At 38.2% G+C, this 20825-nt stretch overlaps 1 protein-coding gene across 8 annotated transcripts in view; it reads left to right on the top strand.

Moving 5' to 3' along the window:
• Positions 1-7: 7 nt before the first annotated feature.
• The window catches only part of PECAM1 (platelet and endothelial cell adhesion molecule 1), a 34203-nt gene continuing 13385 nt past the window's right edge, over positions 8-20825 (top strand). For 2 of the 8 annotated variants that reach the window (XR_010073232.1, XM_063351680.1), the window contains exons 1-14: positions 8-345; positions 487-513; positions 2364-2657; positions 3626-3925; positions 4012-4281; positions 4681-4941; positions 5930-6211; positions 9815-10096; positions 10508-10615; positions 11495-11522; positions 11988-12058; positions 12714-12770; positions 15136-15204; positions 19781-19837. Coding sequence is in view for 6 of the 8 variants with exons in the window: in XM_063351680.1 (XP_063207750.1) it covers positions 312-345; positions 487-513; positions 2364-2657; positions 3626-3925; positions 4012-4281; positions 4681-4941; positions 5930-6211; positions 9815-10096; positions 10508-10615; positions 11495-11522; positions 11988-12058; positions 12714-12770; positions 15136-15204; positions 19781-19837 (2140 nt within the window). In the remaining 2 variants the exon portion in view is untranslated. The remainder of the gene's footprint in view (positions 346-486; positions 514-2363; positions 2658-3625; positions 3926-4011; positions 4282-4680; positions 4942-5929; positions 6212-9814; positions 10097-10507; positions 10616-11494; positions 11523-11987; positions 12059-12713; positions 12771-15135; positions 15205-19780; positions 19838-20825) is intronic. The other 6 variants (XR_010073233.1, XM_063351682.1, XM_063351683.1 and 3 more) reach the window with 3 other exon arrangements.

The raw sequence follows: 20825 nt of genomic DNA, 5'->3' as shown, positions 1-20825 counted from the left end.
AAAGCAAATGCATTTGGTGGCGCCCTCAGGAAAAGTCTAGTCACTTCCTGAACAGTAATCTGTCTGTGAGCAGCAGATAGATTCTCATTGTTTGCCATTTCCAGTTTCCAGTAATGGGAACGATTACTTGATCTAGCCAGTTTCTGTTGAAGATCTGGGAAAACTTAAAAATTTTGATGGCAAAATTTTATCTGTTTCCATAAAACAACAACAGAAAAAAAACATAACCTGTTTTTGGTACCTGGAGGCGTCACTTCTGATGATGAATATTGTTTTATTTTGGAATTAAGTGTCTGTTCTTCAGGAACGAGATGTATCTTGCTCTTCTGGTGATTTTCTTGCAGTGTAAGTTTGATAACTAAATATCTGTGTGGGTGAATGTGTTTCTGATTTATTTGTGGTTTGTTGGGGCTTTTTATTGTTTCCCGTTACTGTCTCTCAATCTGTAAGCTTTGAAAAATAACATTTTTTTCATTTTTTTCCCAGGTTCAGAACTTTACACTCAGGAGAAAGGTAGGTAATGATAGTTTTTTTTTCACAAACAAATTTTAAATAAGTTATTTAACTAATTCCTCAGTTGTTGTTGTGCATCCATAACAGAGTATATCTGGATTTGCAGTACTACAGCTCGGTACAAAATTTGGCAATGTTTAAAAAAAAAAAAAAAGGTATTATTTGGTGGTGTTTCTTGGTATAGTGTTTAAATGAGAGATGTGCTGCTCGTACTTTAATACATGTTTTGGTGAAATCTTTCCTAGAGTAATTTGCTTTACTGAGGCATACAAGAGAAAAGATGGGAGAGGAAATGTAATTACTAGCATTTTGTTTTGGTCTTTAAAAAAACTCTTCCATGCCCACAAGCAAGGAGATAAAATTATAGAATATAAGTTAAGGGCACTCTCTCTTGCTCTTTTCTTGCAAAAGAAAAGCTCTTGTCTGAGCAGAGTACAGAGCTTGCGTTCTGAAAGGAATGCGTTCACTTTTCACGTTATCATCTTGCTGACTTCCAGCACGTACATGCTGCATACTTCCTTTTTTCCATCACTGGAAAAGTTTGCTTCTTGTTGTCATGTAGTCTATTCACATGCAAAGATATTTACAACTTTTGCATTGGTTTTACGCCCAAAACTCTCTCTAGCAAGGACGATTTATAAATAGCTGGTAAGTGTAGATGTCAAGGGACTTCTTTAGATGCAAGAAAACTCTCCTGTTCTAGTAGCAAATTTTTAATACAAATCCAGGCCAAAATGGGCATACCCAAAAGCTGTAAGTTCTAAATGAAGGGAAAGTGAATGAACTCAGAAATCTTTCTCTACACCTATTGATCTAGCTGTGTGAATAAAAATATTAGTTATACCAGGATTCTAATAATTCTAAATTTTAAGCTACAAATTATTTATCATTGCTGTAGTTATAAACACAGAAGCACTATACTTATATCTTAATGCTATTATAAACTTTATTTCTTAAAGTGCTTATCAATTAATTTTTTAAAATATGAATATTGTATTCAGTATATTTTTTCAGGGACTAACATATTTAAATTCTAAATTAATTGAAAGCATTGCTTCTGTATATGATTCTGTATTTGAATTAATCAGGGTATGGACTCTGGGACTCTTGAGAATATGACTGCTGGACTGCCAACAACGTGAAGTTAGGCATTGTACATGTTCGCTTGTAGAACTTGAACCCAATATATTATGCTCTAGTTATCCTAAACTAGAGATTTAAGATTATCTCAAGCTTGTGAGTTACATGTTTAAAGTGGAATTTGCTGAATGACATAACCCTAACCTTACTTTTAGATAAAAAATACTGGGATAACTCCAGGGATTTCTGCTAATTGGGGATGAATTGGCTTGGGGTTTAATAAAACTCTAAGCAGAGTTTTACTGTCATTTTTCAGTTTATTCAGACAAGTATAAATGTAAAATTTTGTTCACCTCTCAGATCTACTGCAAATTAGGGTTGAAGACAACAAACCATGAGAAATAAGGAAAACCAAGAAGTAGCTGCAAACCTATTCCAGTGTTCTCTGTGTCTTCTAGGGAATTCAGTAGATTTGGCCATGAGCATAGCCAAATCAATAATCGTCTCAGTCTCCCAAGGCAAAGACTGAGCAGACAAACAGCGTGTGCTGTGACAATCCGTAGTTGCCGCTAGTATGTCTGTGCAGTGGAAGGTAAAGCTGCTACCACTGCGAGTGGTCAACATCTGCGAGATCTGACACAAAAATTATAACACCTGCTAGTAGGGTACAACGAATTGATTGTTGTGACTAACATGTAGCAGCTCGAGATAACAGTATTATGTTGGACTAACTGAAAATAAATATAAATCTTTTTTTTTTCCCCATGAAGTTTTTACTTTCAACAAAGTTGAAATCAAGGTTCAGCCGTCTTTCAAAGTAAAGAACGGAGATCCTATGTCAATTGTCTGCCATGCTGATATTAGCAAAAGTACCGATTTCCAGCTGAAGCATAATTTTACAATTTTTAAGGATGGCAAAGTTGTGTTCACGACTGTATCAGGCAAAGGAGATGCACGATATGAAATATCTGTGGCTAGATCTTCAGATACAGGAGTCTATGAATGTACTGTGGAAGCAGGTGGAAAGACAAAATCTAGTAACTCCTTACGTGTTTGGGTAAAAGGTGAGTATTCCTTCAAACATGGTTGTTTTCTAAGACACAAGGGAACAACCTTTATGGGGAAGTAATAATAGTCGGTGCTAAATAGGTTATCTTGCAAAGTGTTTTTTATCCATAGACAGCACAGTACTTTACAAGAGCTTAGTACTAAATCCTAATGTTAAGGCACAGAAATGAAGTCACGATCCCAAGGCTACATGGCAGATCAGTGACAGTCAGGAATGCTATCTGTGCCTCCTGTGCCACCATCCCCGCTGTCCTGAGCCTCTGTTTCCTAGACTAGAGAGAGTGTTAGTTGTGAAAGCTTGTGCCTATAGATCATAAACATGATGGTGTGGGAGGGGCTAGATTACTGGAAAAGGTGGAATTGGAGTAGAGAGAGTCTGACCTTGTGATAGTCATTGCCAAAGCTAGTATGAACTGTGGACTCCTTTTGTAGAAAATGTCATATCAGTTTTGTTCTTTCATCTCTTATGAGAACAGCGGCCACCTCCATCTATACTCTTTCTAGCCATATGTTCTTGACCGTAAGTGCCATTTTTCCCCTTGGAAAAGCAACTTGGAAAGAATTCATTCAATATTAAGTAGTTACAGGGTTGTGCAGGGTCTGTAATTTTTCATCAGAAGACTGCGCCTCTAGGTACAAAAGTTGGCATGGCATTTAGTTTCTTCCCTTGCTCATTTCTGAGTGGCAGTGGAAAACACTGAGGAGGAAGCGGTCTTACCTTCAAAACAGCAAGTTTCATACTTCACACATTGCATCAAGATTGTATTACCCTCTCAAGGGACTTTGTTCTTCTGAAGGTGCCTTGGCGTGCACCCACACATCAAAGGAACTGTCTTCAAAAGCTCAGTTCTTGCAAATTATTTGCATCTGTTCATTAGCATAAATCACTACCGTAGTCATCAGAGATAGTGTTTATTCCAGAATTATTCAAGGTTCTGTTTCTTTTCTTGTTTTCTGTTCTAAGGAATGACCAAACCAATCCTGACTGTTGAGAAAAAAGAAGTTTTAGAGGGTGAAGTTGTGAAATTACGTTGTGAGCTGCCAGAAGAAGAACCTCCTTTATATTTCTATTTCTGGAAGACAAAGATGAATTCAACACCTAAAGAAAAAGATGTATTTGAACCATACAGAAATTTTTCAGTAGTGGAATTTGCTGTTGAGGAGGGAGATAATATTTTACAATTTGATTGCTTTGTTAAGAGATATGTACAATCAGAATTTGAAAGCTCAGAACACAGCAATAAAACACTTGTTACAGTCAGGGGTAAGTTACTTAGCTTTTCTTTTTACATTTCTTTGCTTGCTAGAATTAAAAAGTTGGGTCATGAGTTCATATGTATTCTCTTGCAGAACCATTTATAAAGCCTGCTCTGAGCGTCAAGCCCTCAAGTAATATTACAGAAGGAGACAGAATACAGTTTGAATGCTCAACTGTGGTAGCCCGAATGCGTGACATTGAAATCATACTCCAGAAAAACAAAACAATACTGAGCAGTGTACGAGATGAGAAAATTTTGAAATACTCTGCAGTAGCTACTCTAGAGGACAGTGGTGAATACCTCTGTAAGGTGGAGCAAGGGAAAGCATCTAAAACCACCAAACTGAATGTTGATGTGTCAGGTAATACCTCTGTTCATCTTAGATTTTACTGAATGGATCAATATTTAAATTTAAATTTGGTAGAACTCAAGATCCATTTGCAACCTCCAGATCCAGGTGTAAATTTTCCTTAAGTTAAAGGCTATTTAGATTTAGATCAGAAACTGAAATGTTTCTGACATTTGCCTGACAATACTTTCCAACTAAAATAATACTTTCAGATAACACATATGAGTACTGGTTTCAAGCGATTGCTAAGTTTCTGTTTTCCCTGAAAGTATTATTATATTAAAATAACACGATTGTGGTTTTTTCCCTGATTATAAACTTTCAGTACGCCCTTCATTCTGTATACTTTGAGATAGCTAGTCGTATTCTTTTAGGCTCAGTTTGAATGAATGTTCTCTTTTTATCTTGCAGAGTTATTCCCCAAGCCAATATTGTCTGCTTCTATGAATAAGCTGGATGAAAATAAAGAATTAACTTTGAGTTGCAGCGTTAGTGGTTTTCGGAAAGCTAACTTCTCTATATTACGTAAAAACTCAAATGGAGATGTCTGGTTGAAAAATTTTAGAAACTTAACAATGAGAGTTGATGTGAATGATACTGGATCCTATATCTGTAAAGCTGAAGTAAAAGGAATAGTCAAGGAGAGCAAACCTGTAAGGATAAATGTTTATGGTGAGTTGATACAGAGGCTTAGAACCCCATGGTGGGGGGAAAAATCAAAACCATAAGCTTACAAATAAGCACATCTCTTAACAGAGCCAGTTTCTAGTCCCTGAACTAGCAGGGTGTCTATTAGTTCTTGCAATATGAATTTCTGTGAGATGTGCTTGTCATCTTTAGCTGTAGAGGATTTGGCTTATTGTGATATAATCAAGTCAGACTTTTCCAGGGCTGACCCTACGAGAGGGAAGTTAGCATGTCTTCCTTCTGTTCCCTTTATTCCGCTAGGTGCCAAATAAACTCTCGTTCATTACCATTTGCAGGAGCTGGGAATGTTCTGCAAACCTTTCACTCATCAATTTGATCTGAAACTTTGTCAGTGTCTGCCTTGAATCCCTTCCCCTGGCCCTCCAGGCAGAAAGCCATGAGAGCCAGAGGTCATCTGGATAGCTCTACTCCAGAAAAGCCAAGTTTTTTGCTATCAATACAACCCCTTCACCAGCACACTAATTATAAACACCCTAGTTTCCTTCCCTCTCATGGAACAAGCACAGTTGGTTCTCAAGTCTGTAAAGGGGGACTTAGCTGGGTTGTGACTCACTGTGCTGCAGAACAGAGGTCCCTGATTAGGTGCTGCAGGATCCATCTCAGGTAATGGTACTTGCATGTATTTTTGCTCTACAGACTTACTCCTTGGGTCAGAGCGCTAGCTCTGGAGTTTGGATGGTCCGCAGCTGTGTCACTGATGCTTTTTTTTTCCCCTTTGCATTCTTCTTGTATGCTATTTTATTCTACATTTTACTAGCTATGTTTTTGTTTTGTTCAAGTCACCTCCTGCTTCCTATCAATGAGGAAGAGCTCCCCGATATAGGAATATATATAGGCTGTGTGTGCAAACTAGCTAAATATTGTATATCTGTATGTTTTATATAAAATAATATTGTATCTTTCGGCTGTCTGCAGTGTAATTTGCAACGTTTTTTCTTTATTCCCCTTTTAGCTCCAGTCTCCAAGCCAACTCTTTCTGTTGTCAGTGGTTTGCCAGAGGTGGTGTTAGGGAAGCCTCTACGGTTAATCTGTCGTTCAGCGACGGGAACGCCGCCAATAACATTCACGTTCTACAAAGGAAACGAAGTTAAGAAAACAGTAATTAATGACACATATGCTACGTTCTTGGATGAAAATATTAGACAAAATGACAAAAGAGGATACAAGTGTGATGCTAAAAATAATCACTCCAGTGGTGTGAAAACTAGCAATATTCTAAACATCACAGTAATAGGTAAGTCTGTTTAATTCTTCTTGGCTAATGTCATATTTTGATTTTTGAAACTGTTGCAGCAAATGACGGACTAAAGAAAATGGATGTGAAATCTTTATATGTTTTTGCTTACTTGAGTTACAAATAGTTGGAGATGTGTATCACGGATTATCCGTCACTAGAGTAAAAATCCTGATAATAATCTGAATCAAGTTAAGTACAATTGAGTTTATTTTAATGTTAAAAACAGGTCTGACTTGCAATCTTATAGAAGCTGTTTTAGAAAAAATTAATGATTAAAAATTTCAGGACTAGGTCCATTTTCTTCATGTTTGATTTTCATAGGACTGGATTAAATATATACATAATGATATTGGAGTTAGTCTATGATTTTACTCACTAAAATAATTGAGCTAGCTAGATTCCTGGTAAAAGATGTAAATCTGCACTTTTAATAATCCCTCTAAATACCTGTTGTTAGCTGCAGTTTTCAGAGGTGCTGACCTTATGTTCAACACCAGAAGCTGCAGTTGCTAAGTAGCTCTGAAAGTCATTCTATTATTATGCCTTATTAGCAACTAGGAGTTACTGTATATGATGATCAAAGTCTCTGATCTACAAATATGTGTGAATAGAAAGAGAAAATTCCTCTGCCCATGAGCGAAGTTGGAAGTTGGTAGTGATAGCTTTAAAAAGAAGATGAACTGTAAGACCACAGAAGAAAGCATGATGTCTGATATATGCTGGGGTACTCCAAGAAAGGGAATGCACGTGAAAAAGCTGTGATTTGCAAATGTGCTATTGGCAGATATGAAGAGAAACCAAAGCAAATAATAATTCTGTAGTAGGCCACATAACACCAGTGTCAGGGCTGATTGATAACTCTTAAAACGTGTGTGAAGTTTTCCCTGTTGCTACGCGTGTAAGGGAACGTCTTGCCTTGGTAGGATTTTTTAACCCATATACTGTGTTTCTGTATATTTTGTTTGGTGCACTCAGAGCAAACGGTGAGGTTTTATGTGACAGTTCCTGGTTTAGATCCTAGTGGTTCAAAGGTTTGTCTCAAGAAAATTCTATCACTGATTAGATATGTTCTGTCCCCATCACAAGCAGTTCCCTGTGTGCCCCAAGAACTTTATTTGTTAACAGTAGGGTTTGCTATAGGGCTTAAGGAAGTTTCTTGGATATCCTGTACCCAAGATACGGATTGGACCTTGAATTTAGTTTGAAAATCTAAGATAAAAAATTGTAAAGAACAGAGTATCTGTTTGAGGAGGCATGCTGAAGCTTTCTGCACTAGATGAAGGTCCCTAACAGCTGTAGGCTTCGTGTTGACAGATACTACCTTGTTGGGGTTCATCTTTAATAGTGAATGAGGTAAGCAGAAATAATAGTCCCCTACCTGAGTTGAAATAAAGTATCGATTGTGCTGCTGCTCCCAGAGGACTTGAGAATGTTCTTAATCTACAGAAGGAACCAAATAATTCTAGGTACTGACCTTTATTAAAGGAAATAATAATTTGCCTGTAACATCTTAAAATGTTTGTCTGCTCGGTAGTGTCACCTCTACCTTACTTGGTTCAGAGTTGGTCTGGTTCGTCAGTCTGATGTTGTCAAAAAAATTGTCTGTTTTGGTAGTGGTTTGGCAATAGGTAGTGAAAGATAATTATAGCTGTGTATCGTGTGCATGTTGTTGACACCTGTGTCGATGTCATTTGACCAGATGGTAACCACGTAGAGCTACTGGAAAAAAACAGAGTTCTTTGGGACTGTAAGGGAATTAATTGGTGATGGTCTCCTTGCTACTTCTCTTGAATGTATCAGCAGTATCTTAGGTTTGCCTAACCTGATTACAGCAAAGTAGTCCAGGACCAGAGCGGAAGTCTGTTCTTGACCTATTGACAAGAAGAGAGAATCTTTCACTACCGAGGAATTTTCAGTTTTGTGTCCTGGCTTGAACCCAAATTGTGTAGGTTTTAATAAGATAAACTTGTGTTTAACAGGCTGGTCTCTCTCTGAGTTTTGATGTTGAGTTGTATATGACTAGAACAGATACATTGAGAACTGTTGCATTTCTTCTGAGTCAGTTGGATTACTGCACGTTTGAAGGACATGCTCTCCACTCTCTGAGCCCCCAAACAGGTCTTTTAATACAGTGTTTGCGTTTGCCAAGACTATAGAAGTAGAACTGCACCTTAAGTTGATCAGTTCCACCAGGACATGCTTTGCTAACCCTAGGGAGAAGCTGAATGATAAAACTCTGAGGGGGTTTATCCAGTGAGATTTAAAGCCAAGGTAATTTGAAATAACAAGTAACAAATAAACAAATACAAAGCATAATCTTATTATTATATATTATATATATATTTATATTATTATATAAATACCCATTAACAAGTGGGTATTTCTTTGCTGGAACCCGTGTATCCCAGCTGTTAGAGCAATAGTTCAGAATATATTGTGACACTGTTTAGAAGGTCTGAATAAAAAGTCACATTTTGGAGCCCAGTGAGCCAATCTTCTGCAGTCCGCCACTCCTGAGGTAGCAGCCTCAAATTCTCTGTATTCTGTCCATTCTGTCTGTACCAGATGTGAAAAAAGACTTATGTTTTATAGAGCAATCCTCTCTATCATGGGATCAGTCGTAGTAACCCATGTCTTATATCTAAATCTGCTTTCTGCTTCCTATCTAATACAAATACAGCTTTTAGGACTAGCATCTTTTCATACCAGATTTGGTTTCCTCCTTCTGCTTCCACTGTTGGCTTAATGACTCCTCCTTTACATCTGCCTTGTGTTATCCATGACCCTGCCCCAAACACTATAAATGTGTTTCCAGAGAAATTTTGTTTAGTGATTTTAGCAAAACAGATGCTTCATATCCCAAACATTTTGTGAAGCTAATAACATTCTACATGCCTTGCATCACAGAATGTACGTACATTTTTTCCCCATGTAATTATAAGTGCTGATGCTCATTTGCTCCTACGCTAGCTCTGTATAGCAGCAAACCTAAAAGCTGTATTTTGGCTATGCGTATTCTTACAACTTGTTCAAATGCAAAATAACTTCTCTCATTGTGTTTGGTTTATTCTGTAACCGTTAGAATTTGGGACTTGCTTCTGCCTTTGAAGAACTTGATCCGTTATCTGCTGATAGTCACTATTGCATATTAAATGTTACAAGAAAGATATAATCCAGTTAGCATAACATAGTGTAACTCTACATAACTATGAAAGCATAGCTACATAAATTGAACTGTAATTATTTACACTGTGAAACTGCTGAGTGTATTATTTCTGAAAATTAAATAATTTGTAAGTTGAGGCCTGAGGGGCATCCAAAGGAGTTTAAGAAAAGAGGCTGACTGACTTCTCTGGAATGAATATAGTTTCCTTCTGTCTGCTTTGTTTCTTTATAGTGCCCTCTCTATTTCTGGGTGTATAAAAATGCTAGAGAATGCTGTCTGGCAAAGACTGTTTAGAAAGATTAATACTGTGCATTCAGTCTCTGTTTAACTAAGTAAAAAGGCATTAAAGCAAGTATTTCTACAATACAATATTTTATCATCGAAGTTATTTCTAATAGTGCTAATATTTGATTTCTTTGTGCCTTCCTCTGTAGTACCAATCAGGAATGCCAGCTTGGGCAGTGTTCCATATGGAGTAGTGGAAGACGGCAGTGAGGCTGCTTTTCTCTGCTCTGTGAATGAAGGATCTTGGCCAATCCTCTTCAGGATTTTTAGAAAAACTGACCATGAAGTTCTTCTATTTGAAAAAAGTGAAAATGCAGACAGAGTCATGTGGCGCAAGGAAGCAATGCACAGGCAGGACACAGGGACATACTACTGCATGGCTTCTAATCGAGCAAATGTGGATGTGAAAAGCCATCCAATAACCATTAGTGGTAAGCTAACTTTTAAGATAAGCTGCATGCTATGTCATTATGACAGGTGAGGTCATGTTATCTGGGATGTTACTAAGTATAACTCCCTTCTTTTTGTTCCACCATTGTCAGAAGTTAAGCAGAGAGATCCATTTATAAACAGAGATAGTCTAACTTACATGGAAAAGTTTAAGGGATGCTCAAAAGCCAAAAGAGCCAAATGCAAGCTAAAAGCAACCTGTTATTGTAACTGACTTTTCGGTTGCAAAGGAGAGGCTCGCTAGTGAACTTTGCATGCAAGTTGCCTTAAAATTCTTCCCCAGTGTGTAAGAAGGCCAATTTGTAGTAAAAAGAAAGCTCAGGAACTGCAGAAGTTGGTAATGATGACTCGTCATGGTACATGCTCTCTTAAACATGTCTTTCTTATTTCAGTCATCTTAGCATCTTGGCAGAAAGGAATCATTGCTGCGTTTGTCCTAATACCTATCGCAGGAGCAGTAATTTTCACTTTATGGTGGTTTTTGTGGAAGAAGAAAAAGGGTAATGAATGGTTCCCTTCTGTTTCTTTGGTGACGAATGTATTACAGTTCAAAACTTGCATTTGTTTCAGGAGCAAAGGTTTGTGGTGGTGAGGCTTCAGGAGATGACTAATACAATTTAAAAAACCTGAAAATCTACTTAAAAATGCTGGGTGGCCCAAATTAAGCTGCAAGTGTGCTGAAGCTTTCAAGTACATTGGGCACAATGGGAGCATCTAACTAATGGTGCTGGGAAGGCAGTAGTGAGGCAAAGATTATTTGAGACAGGCCAGAATTGCACTGGTCTGATGCAGTCCTAGGTCTGGAATTCAGCCCCGTGCAATGTAGAGGCAGACAGGGGCTGAGGAGTTTTTCGATCTCTTATAGAGCTATGACAATCGGGTTTGGGGTCCCAACTCAGGCATAATTGAGGTACTTCTCTAGTCCTCGTGAGACAAATTTAAGGTTGTGGGTTGGTTTGGTTTTTCTTTCTCCCCACACTGTAATACAATTTCACTTAGGGATTTGTCTTTTATCATTAAGGTATTTCATATCTTGTTTTTTTCAGAAAATAAGTAAATCTGATTAAACAAGAATCCTGTGATATGTAGTACATTGCAAAACATTTGGGAAAATTTGAAGTGTCTGGATGTCCCAGACTGCTTAAATTGGCCAGGCTAAAGCCTGGGGTTTGTGATCTTAGCTTCTCTGTGAAAGAGGCGTTTAAGGGACCTGGGTGATAAACCGGATGTAAGACACTAGGTAATTAATTTGTGATAGCCAAGAGAGATTACTCGGACTTGGGTAGATAATCCTTATTATATTTATTTATTTATTTTTACTTTAAAATTCTTTTACTTGTACAATCTGTTAATGGATGCTTTTATTTTTCTCTGTCAAGCTAAAGGACCATCCATGGAGATGTCTGGGTAAGATGACTTGCTTTATAGTAATGGTGAAGTATTTCTGTTTAAAGGGCTGGAGGCCTTCCACCATGTAAATATAGTTTATAATGGCCACACCTGCAGACAATAGATGGTTGTGCTTCATATACCACCTGTTAACCCAACAACAGGATGAGGAAATACTCTAAAAATAGAAAAAAAAGGACAGCTAGGAGAAATAGAAGAATGTCAGGCCTACGTTTGAAGGCATTTAGATATGGAATTAAAAATACAGAGGTCTTAAGGAAGAGTAATGCAAGAAGGAACATTTTTGACCTTAAAGTTTGCTTGTGCTGCTCTTAAAAGACAAAGGCAAAATTTTCATTATCTTCAATAGTTAAGAATACGTGGCAGTCAGCACAGACAGAGATTGATCTTTGCATATCATCACGTTGTTTTTATTGACTGGTTTTGGATAATTACATCAACTTTTGTTGGTTTCCTTTTCAGTTCTGCCTTGGCTACAAACATGACAAGTGAAAAACTGTCAAGACAGCACAATGATGGGGACTACTATTCAGGTAGGATATTTTGCTGTAAGACTATTAGTGATTTGGCTTAATTAAACATTTGAAGTTTTGAACCTACATGGTTGTTGTTTGGATAGGGCCCAGTGTTTCAGGAATTCAGAGGAATACCAATAACTTTCTCCCAAGTATGTTCTACCATTTGGTCTTTGTACAGTTTTTTATGAGCACGTCTCATGCAAAGATGGGTGTATAAGTCTGCTCAGACACTTCTACCAGGCAATCAGTAAAAATATTACAGATGGAAAAATCAAGGTAAAAGAAAATTACTTTCTAGTTTTGACACAGCTGCAAGAAAATTATTTCAGAGAGGAAATTTGAGTTGTGGCACATGGTCCTCTGATCTGGCCACAGTATAGTGATGTGCCGTGACTAGGCAGCTTTCATTCCGGGATCTCAATGCACTTTACAAAGATAGGTGGACGTGTTTAGAGCACCTGATATAAACAAAGTTACGCCTTGTGTGGGTTTTAGCTGATCATTTAAAAATACCACGTTCTTCCCACCTGTGTTATATGAATGTCTAATCTAAAAGTAGAATTTCTCATATATAAATAAACATAATGACAATAGGAGTTCAGCTGTGTAGCTCATTTATTTGGCTATAATAAATATTTTTTTCAGCTCAACTTTTGTTTTAATATTTCAGGCTCAGGTTACATTGAAGATAGTGAAAATCACATGAAGTCAACAGATGAGAGTAAAGGTAATTTCATACTTAAACAACAGATTTTAAAATTATTTTATGATTGAAAGTTGTGATGTTTTCTAATGGTAGCAATCGGGATTTGATAGGTCCAGTCCTTTCCCTTTTCTCTTTGATAGTGGGGAAGACTCTTTCCTTTGCTGAGCTTAGTTCTTTTTCCTTATGTGCAGAATGACAATGATAGGACCCGTTTACCAACTGCATTATGAAGTGTAATTAGTTGTGCTGGATTCCAGGCCATCTAATGAAGGATGGTATAAAAATAGAACTTAGAGTCAAAATTTTAAGTTCTATACAACAAATATTCAGATTTTTAAAAAAAATCTTTTCTACAAACTTCTGCTTCTTTTACTTCCCCGTCCTTTCTTAATTTCTGCAGATCTTGAGATATTTAAGCATTAAACCTAAAAATAATCTGCTATGAAATCTGGATAAAATAATCTGCCAAATACTTTGAGACACCATGTGGGCTATATATATATTTTCATTAAAATGTGTCATCAAGTACTGCATCATCTAGCACATTGTATTCTTCAAGACTGGTGTTTTTAAGATATTCAGTCAAAGAATAGTACTTAAAATGTGGATATTGCCATCTGAAAGCATACTTTGTCTCATAGTTTTTTGTTTTATAGCGATGAAAGTATTCTTATGGGTTACATGCCATTTCGGATGGCTTATAGTACATTTTGACTTGGTTGTCTGTGGGAACATGACTTGAAACATAGTTGGAAAGGCATCCAGTGTAACTAAAGATCAAAGTTAAGCTAAAATTAATCCAGAGCATGGAGCTAGTCTCCTGCATAAACCTGTATGCAGCATAGGTGGCAGGAATTTCTAATTGATAATTCTTTGGAGCAATTCTGAGTGTGCAGGGCAGCATTGTACCACAGAACTATAAGAAAGGTGCTGCACTAAGTTAATTTCACAGGAAAACTTGGAAACAACCTTTGCAACTCTAGCTCCGTGACTCTTGTTTTTTCCATTGTATCCTACCTGTTTAAGATGAAATGGGCTCTGGTCTAATGATCTGCACGTGTGACAGAAATAAACGGGTTCAATCCTTACCTACTGTGGACTGGGCAGCTTCATTAAAACCAACTAGGCTACTGCAGATGTCTCTACCAGACATGAAAAACAGGTCTATTATTCATATACCTCTAAAAATAACAGTATCTATTCTGCATTTGTGTGGCAATAGCTTTTACTTCAGCAAGCAAAAGGAGGGAGTTTATAGCCTGGTGCATAGAAGTTGTGGCCTGAATAGGTCAAATTAGAACTAGAGAGACATTCTCATGCAAAACAAACATACAGAGAGCAGAAACGTAGGAACGTAAGGCTGTACTGATCATTCAGAATCACTGCTATTGTAGGAAGCGTGTCACTTAAACTTTGTTATTAATGAATATGCCACCTTAAAAACTGGTTTGGTTTTATTCAGGTGGGTTTTTTTTTTCCTTCTCTCACCAATGCTATTGGAAGGCTGCTCCAAAACTTTGCTGTTCTAATCGTTAGATCTTTCTCTAACTTCTGTTCTGAAAAAATCCACAAGCAGTTCTACAGGATTCCAGTCTGAATGACTGTTGTCGTTCCTTCCAACTTTTACAGAAATCTAGTAGAAAACCATCTCCACCCTAAGGAAAAGACAGAGTAGAAAGCAAGAGCTGTTTCTTGTTTCTGTTGTATGCAGGTAGCCAGTACTCGTCAGCCAGTAGTCTTGGTAAATCCGGTGTTTTAATTGTTGTCAGGCTTTCTGTGGGCATTGTGGCAGAGAAGCATTTTGAGGAGGAAGATGGGTTGCCATTGTAGATGTTCTGTGGAGAGCTTGAAGGACAACATGCTGAAATTGCTTATTGGGAGAGCAAAAATTGAGTGTGAGAGGTGATGAGAGGGGCCATGAAAGACTTAGAGAAGGCTTTAAATGTGAGGAGAGTGGAGAATGGGAAGTGTTCTGCCATAGCAGCCGTAGAAAAGGTGGAAGAAATAATGGCAGGGAGAAAAATAGAAGAGAGAGGAGCTGGAGCAGGAATATGAGAGATAATTCCCTGCTCCATTTGTGTTGTGCCACTTTTGAAGGTGTTAAATTGAAAGTAGGAGTTTTAGGCACAATTTGCAAGTCCCACAATTTCAGAAATCTGGCTTGAGTTGGTCTGCTGCCTTTCAGATTGGGATGATCCTTAGAAATGGGTTGGCCTTACAATCTTAGCAGAGTAATTTGCATGTGCCATAAGAAGGGCCTGATCCTGCACCTATCAAAGTCATTGAGGACTTGTCCATTAATTTCAGTGGCAGCAGGATCAGGCCCACAGTTCAAATGAAGCATGCAGTCCTACAAAGAAACATCTTCTTGATATTTTTGGGGCAGGACCTGACCTTGAGAGTGCTGAGGTGGAATACACTGAAGTTGAAGTATCAACGCTTGATCCTCACAGAGGTAATAAACTATCTGGCCTCTATGGTTATGTTTTGGGAGCAGCACTGGGCATGTCGCTACTCCCTGACACTGGTCTGATATTGGCATCTGTGAATATAAGAGCAGGTTGTGTTTTGTGTGCGTGACAGTTTCGTGCCAGTTGTGCTCCTTAATCTAGATGATGCACTGGCCACCGTGCTGTTGTTCATTGCGGCCCTTCTTCCACTGGGATCCTGTCGTGCACTTGCCCTCCCCATCCACATGAGGTCTGTGCAGCGCAGGGCTCCCAGCTGGAGCTGTGGCTGTGAGCAGAAGGCAGCCCGCTGTGAATCTTCGTGTTATAGCGTCCAAGTTTACTGAGAGCCATTTGACATTAGCCACGGGGTAGGATAATGGAGAGAACAGAAAGCAGTGGAATTTCCTCCTTTACAAAGGAACTGGTTGAAGGGTCAAAGCTGTAGTTCACTTGTCTCTCTTCTTTCTCTATCACCAGTGCAGATTTAGTCTCTCAGTCTGGAGAGGCCTGGAGACAATCCTGAATTTTGAGGCTCGTTAAACAGAGAAATGAGAATATTGATTCCCAGATAACTTTGGCCTCCTACTTGTAGTTCTATGGTAACAGTAACCAGACCTCATAGCATGAGGCTAAGGTACATGTCTCTGCAACCTAGAAGGAGAAATATACACTGAAATTTATTCTCAAGAATAAATTGAAATGCACACTTCAGTCGTTCTGTGTCATCTAGAGCGATATCTTTATGCCCTTGTGTTGAAAGCTGTTAAATCTTTCAGAAATTTACAAAAAGTTTCAAGTAGCAAAGAGTGAATAAACCCCACGAGAGACATTTATGCTATGCTCCAGCTTCTTTGCTTTAGCTGAAGGAGAAGCAAACTGAGGAAGAAATGGACAAATATGCTTTTTCCTGGTAGGAAGGCCCACTCAATTATTTCAGAGACCAAAGACATGATTGTTTAGTTAGTAATACAGATGTTTGGGCAAAAGTGCTCACTCTTCAAGCTTGGCAGCAAAGCTCTCCCGGAACAGCCAATCCTCCTGTTCTTTCTCTCTTTTCACTTGCTGGTATCATTCATCACAGAGTTTTCCCTGTGCCCTAGGCATGCTATTTACTCACCTCTGCTAAATTCTGCACTGAGATATCATAGTTACTGTAATCTTTTTCGGAATAGGGCTAATACTTAGTTGTTCCAACTGTTTCTGAGCATGCACTACACAATACAATGGTGTGGAATGGTAAAGATACGCTGGTGCATAATTATTTAAATTGAAACCCCTATTAAATGCAAAATCAGCATCTCTAAATATAGCCTTTTCATCCCATTCCTGATATATGACACTATTCCAGTATGCCATTGTACAAATTTTGTTTCAAATCATAATGTTCCTTCGTGTCTGTCCATGGGTTATGACCAGTCCTTCTTAGGGAAGAGACCTTTCAGATTATCACCTAGCTCCAAATTCCTGTCGCACCTTTTTTGATTCCACCTGTTTTCCTAATGAAGACAAAGTATATCACACTCACCTTTTCTCTGGGCATGCGTAACTCATCCTGGAGGCTGCACGTAGAGTCTGATTCCTTCTGCTTTTTGTCGAACTCCAGATTTCTCTGATCTCTCAGGACTAACTTCAGATTAATTTATCTTCCCATTCATTTGTTCCTCCTGCCACTGTTGTCAATGTCAATGCTAATGTTCATCTCAGGTGCAGAAGAATCATATTCTGAGTATTTTAAAAGACTACTGCAATAAATACTGCAGTATCTAAGCTATCACAGTAGCCTTTATGTCACTTTTGAATAATTGAATGCCACCTCAAAACAAGTTTACATAATTGTAGAAGGATGTAAATCTTGTCTTTGACAGTAAAGAACTACTTACATTTGGAAACAGTAGTTTCACCCTGTTTTTCCAGACATATCTGCATTAGCTGGTCATTTTTGAAATACTTTTTAACACAGTATGATGGTGAATAGGCTAGTGCATCAAGAGCTTTGTACTGTGCTTCTGTGTGAGGAGCAAAAACCAGGGTTCATTACAGTGTTACTGGTAGCGAGTGGTAAGCTTGCTAGAAGCAAAGTTTCGTAGCTTTATTTTAAAACTTCCACGTGGGAATAACTTCATACCTACTTTTTGAAGTAGGGGTGAAGAGGCTAGACAAATATGATGTAGAGCTGGGGCTACACATTCCAGTTCTTATTTGGAGTAGTCATAGTGGAATGTTAATTTGATCTTTAAAGAGGTGGTAATTCTAGAGAATGATTAAATTGAATACTTACAGAGATTGTGTGCTTGACAAAAAAATAGTGCTTATCTTTTCTAAAGCTTAGTTGTGCAAAAATTTGGCAAAGTGATTTAGACCCTTTATTGTTAATCTGAGCAAAAACAAAGGCCAATGCTAAAGTAAGATCAGGAAATGTCCCTAAAGTGAGAAGGGAAAAACCGCTAGTCATGGCTGAGTAAGAACATGCTCCTTCTTTTACTTTTATAGCTGGTTAGTTATCTACAGGGTGGCAACACTGCAAAGTTAGTGGGAACAAAATGTCAAATCGTCCAAGTAATTTTTCCTAGCACATTTTTTCAGAGCTGAGAGGACTTTTGGAAGATTAACAAGGAAAATAACATGGGCAGTGGCATTATATCACAGTTTAATGAAATGGGTCTGGAAAAAAAAAAGCAAGCTAAGGAAATGCCTCCCACCAAGCCTTTCCACAGAGTCAACGGGAGCAGATTTAGGACTGTAATCTGCTAAAAAAAAAGTGTTCCAAACGAAATGAGCTACCTCGCATTAACATTCTGAGAAGATTACTTCTTATTTCTCTGGAAATTGAATTGATCATTTAAGCAAGAGTCCATAAGCATATGCAATGCACTTCAAGATCTTCAGGCTATTTTGCAAAGAAAGTTCATGCCAAAACTGCAAGTTTGAAAGCTGTGATTAGGCACTCGGTGAAGTGTAACTCCTACTGTTGAAATTAATAGCAGTTTTGTAACTCAGTTCTGTTGTGTTACCTCCCAACATTTAAAGGATGCTTAACGCAATTTTAAAAAATGAAATTAGCTTTGGGAAATTAGAATGTGGTGCCAGAGACACTTAGGTTCTCCAGGGCGATGCAGAACAGTAACAGTTCTGAGTCTGAGTCTGGCTGCAGATCAATATGTCTGAATTCTTTAAATGCTTTTTTTAATAGCGAAAGTACAGGGCTCTGTATACAGAAATGTGATTTTTCTTTCCAGTTTCTTGCAGAGAGGGAACAATCATCTTTTTTTTTTTTTTCTTTTTTTTTAACCTTTAACTAGAAAAATGTAACTTATTGGTGTATTGAAGATACACAGAAATTGGAGGTGATACTGATAGAATTCTAAGGTTTTCTAAGAGACTCAGTTTTAACTGAAATGAATGAATGTTTCTAAAACTCTTTGAGATCCTTGAATAGCGAGCTCCTAGAACCAGCCTGCATAGGACTTTATACCAAATTAAGAAAGTGGTTTTAAATGCACAGAGTTCTAGATCACTTTGCTTTGCTATGGTTATCTAGGGATTCTTAATCTACCACCATGCAAGAAAGCAAGGCAATTGTTCTGATCTCCTACTAGCCAGAGCTGTGTTTATGCTGACCGTAAAGAAACGGAGTTCTTGGTCTTTTCAGGCCTTCAGATAAGGCGGTGCCCCTTCCCTACTGGAGTAAGTGCCTCAAGTTTGGTTTTGAAGCTCTGTTGGACAGGTTTTCACAATGTCAGATAGCAAAAAGGAAGAGCTTTTTGCTTTCCATCTCATACAGGAGCAGAGGTTTACAGGGGCTTATTTGTAAACCTAGGGGTCTGACAGATATGTGTCTAAGACTAACATTGCATTTGTATCCCAGCTGTGTCCTTGCAGGCACAAAAATCTTCCCTGTCTCCTGCTTCTCCTTACTTTCTGTATTTCTACAAGCCGCCTTAGCCTTCACTTCTGCTATGTCCAACTCAGTACGCTAATGGAAGAGTCTGCCATGCTGGGAAACTGAGAGGAGACCTCTCCCAGATAGCCCCTGAATAGAAGTTGTGCAGTGTGAAATCTGAAAATATTCTTCTGAGACATTTCACAAAGAACACCAAATGAGATTATTTTTGTGCCCATAAAATTTAATCAGGCTAATTGCCAAAAGAGGGTGCAGTTAGTCTTTGAAATGATCTCCGGTCTAGGTTCCCTAAATCCTTACAACAAATTGAAGCTCTTCAAACTGATCCAGAGGAACTCTCCTCTAGTAGTAGATGTCTCTGTAAAATTAAAGCAGTATCGCTTTAAGTTGAGAAAATTATTACAATGTTAAATTTAGAAAGGGAAGCCTATTTTCATCATCATTTGTATATAGAGGGAGAGACACCTCCTTCTCAGAACCTTACAGACGGGGTTTGGGGGAGGGTGTAGTTGCTTTTTCGTACAGGCTCCCCAGACTCATTGCTGCTTGTGTAACTACTTCCTCTGAAAGTAAAACAGCGTGTTCTGTTTGTGTAAGGAGCTTTTCATAAGGCAAACAAAGAAAAAAAAAAAAAAAGAGAAAAGGAAAAGAAATTGATTCTGTGCCAATACATTTTCCAGCTCCTGTACAGAAGGGGACTGAAACAGTTTATAGTGAAATCAGAAAAGCTAATAATGGTAAGTAAGCTAGTGAAAAATTAAACACATAAAGGAAGCATTTGTATAGAGATTAAGGATAAATTTATGACTGACTACTTTAGGAGATAAATGCTATAAAAAAGAGACCCACGTCACATAGGAACATACCAAAGGACAGCTACAAAATCACAGGTGTTGATAAATTGTATAACACCTTCATGGTTTCTCCTAAACCAATATTTAATGCAGTGAGATTAATATTTGTGACATCTACTTCATCAGCCCATTTTCACTTTATCTGCTAAGTAATTGGGCTGTACATGTGAATCTGGAGCTGAACATGCCCTGTTAGGGATTAGGATGCTGTGTTGTGTTATCTCAAACTGCTCACGAGCAACACTTTTCACACAGAATGGTTTGGGTTGGAAGGGACCTTAAAGCCCACCCAGTGCCACCCCCTGGCCTGGGCAGGGACACCTCCTACCAGACCAGGCTGCTGAAAGCCCCGTCCAGCCTGGCCTTGAACCCCTCCAGGGATGGGGCATTTTCCTCTTAGTTGAGCACGTTTGCCGCGTGTTATAAAATTTTACACTGGTTTTGGATATAACCCCAGCAAATATCTATAAAGCCTGCAACAGCATACTCTAAAAGCCTTTAAAGCAATGTGATCACTTGAGTAGGGTGGGCTATTTGTTTTAAGCAGCATCAAAAATCGTCTCAGGTTGTATGTGCCAGCCACTCTACCCTTCCACCACCTGTAACCTGTTGTATGCGGGCACTAGCAGCTTACTGGCAATTGCTGTCTATAAATGTTCTGGCGGTAAGGAGTTCGGAGACAGTAGGTTAAAAGCGTTCCTTCATAGTTTGTCAAAGACTAAATCAGATTTCCTTTCCTCTCTTTGTGTTAGGAAGTCTAGATTTGTAAATATTAGGGCTGTAAAGTGTTCATGTTTTGTCCCTGTCCATGTTACCAAGTGGCTTTGTTGTGTGCCATTTTTAATTTTTGATTGTTGTGTTTTAATTTGCT

Source organism: Chroicocephalus ridibundus, chromosome 14, assembly GCF_963924245.1.
Source record: "Chroicocephalus ridibundus chromosome 14, bChrRid1.1, whole genome shotgun sequence".
NCBI lineage: Eukaryota > Metazoa > Chordata > Aves > Charadriiformes > Laridae > Chroicocephalus > Chroicocephalus ridibundus.
This window is presented reverse-complemented; position numbering and strand designations above follow the sequence as displayed.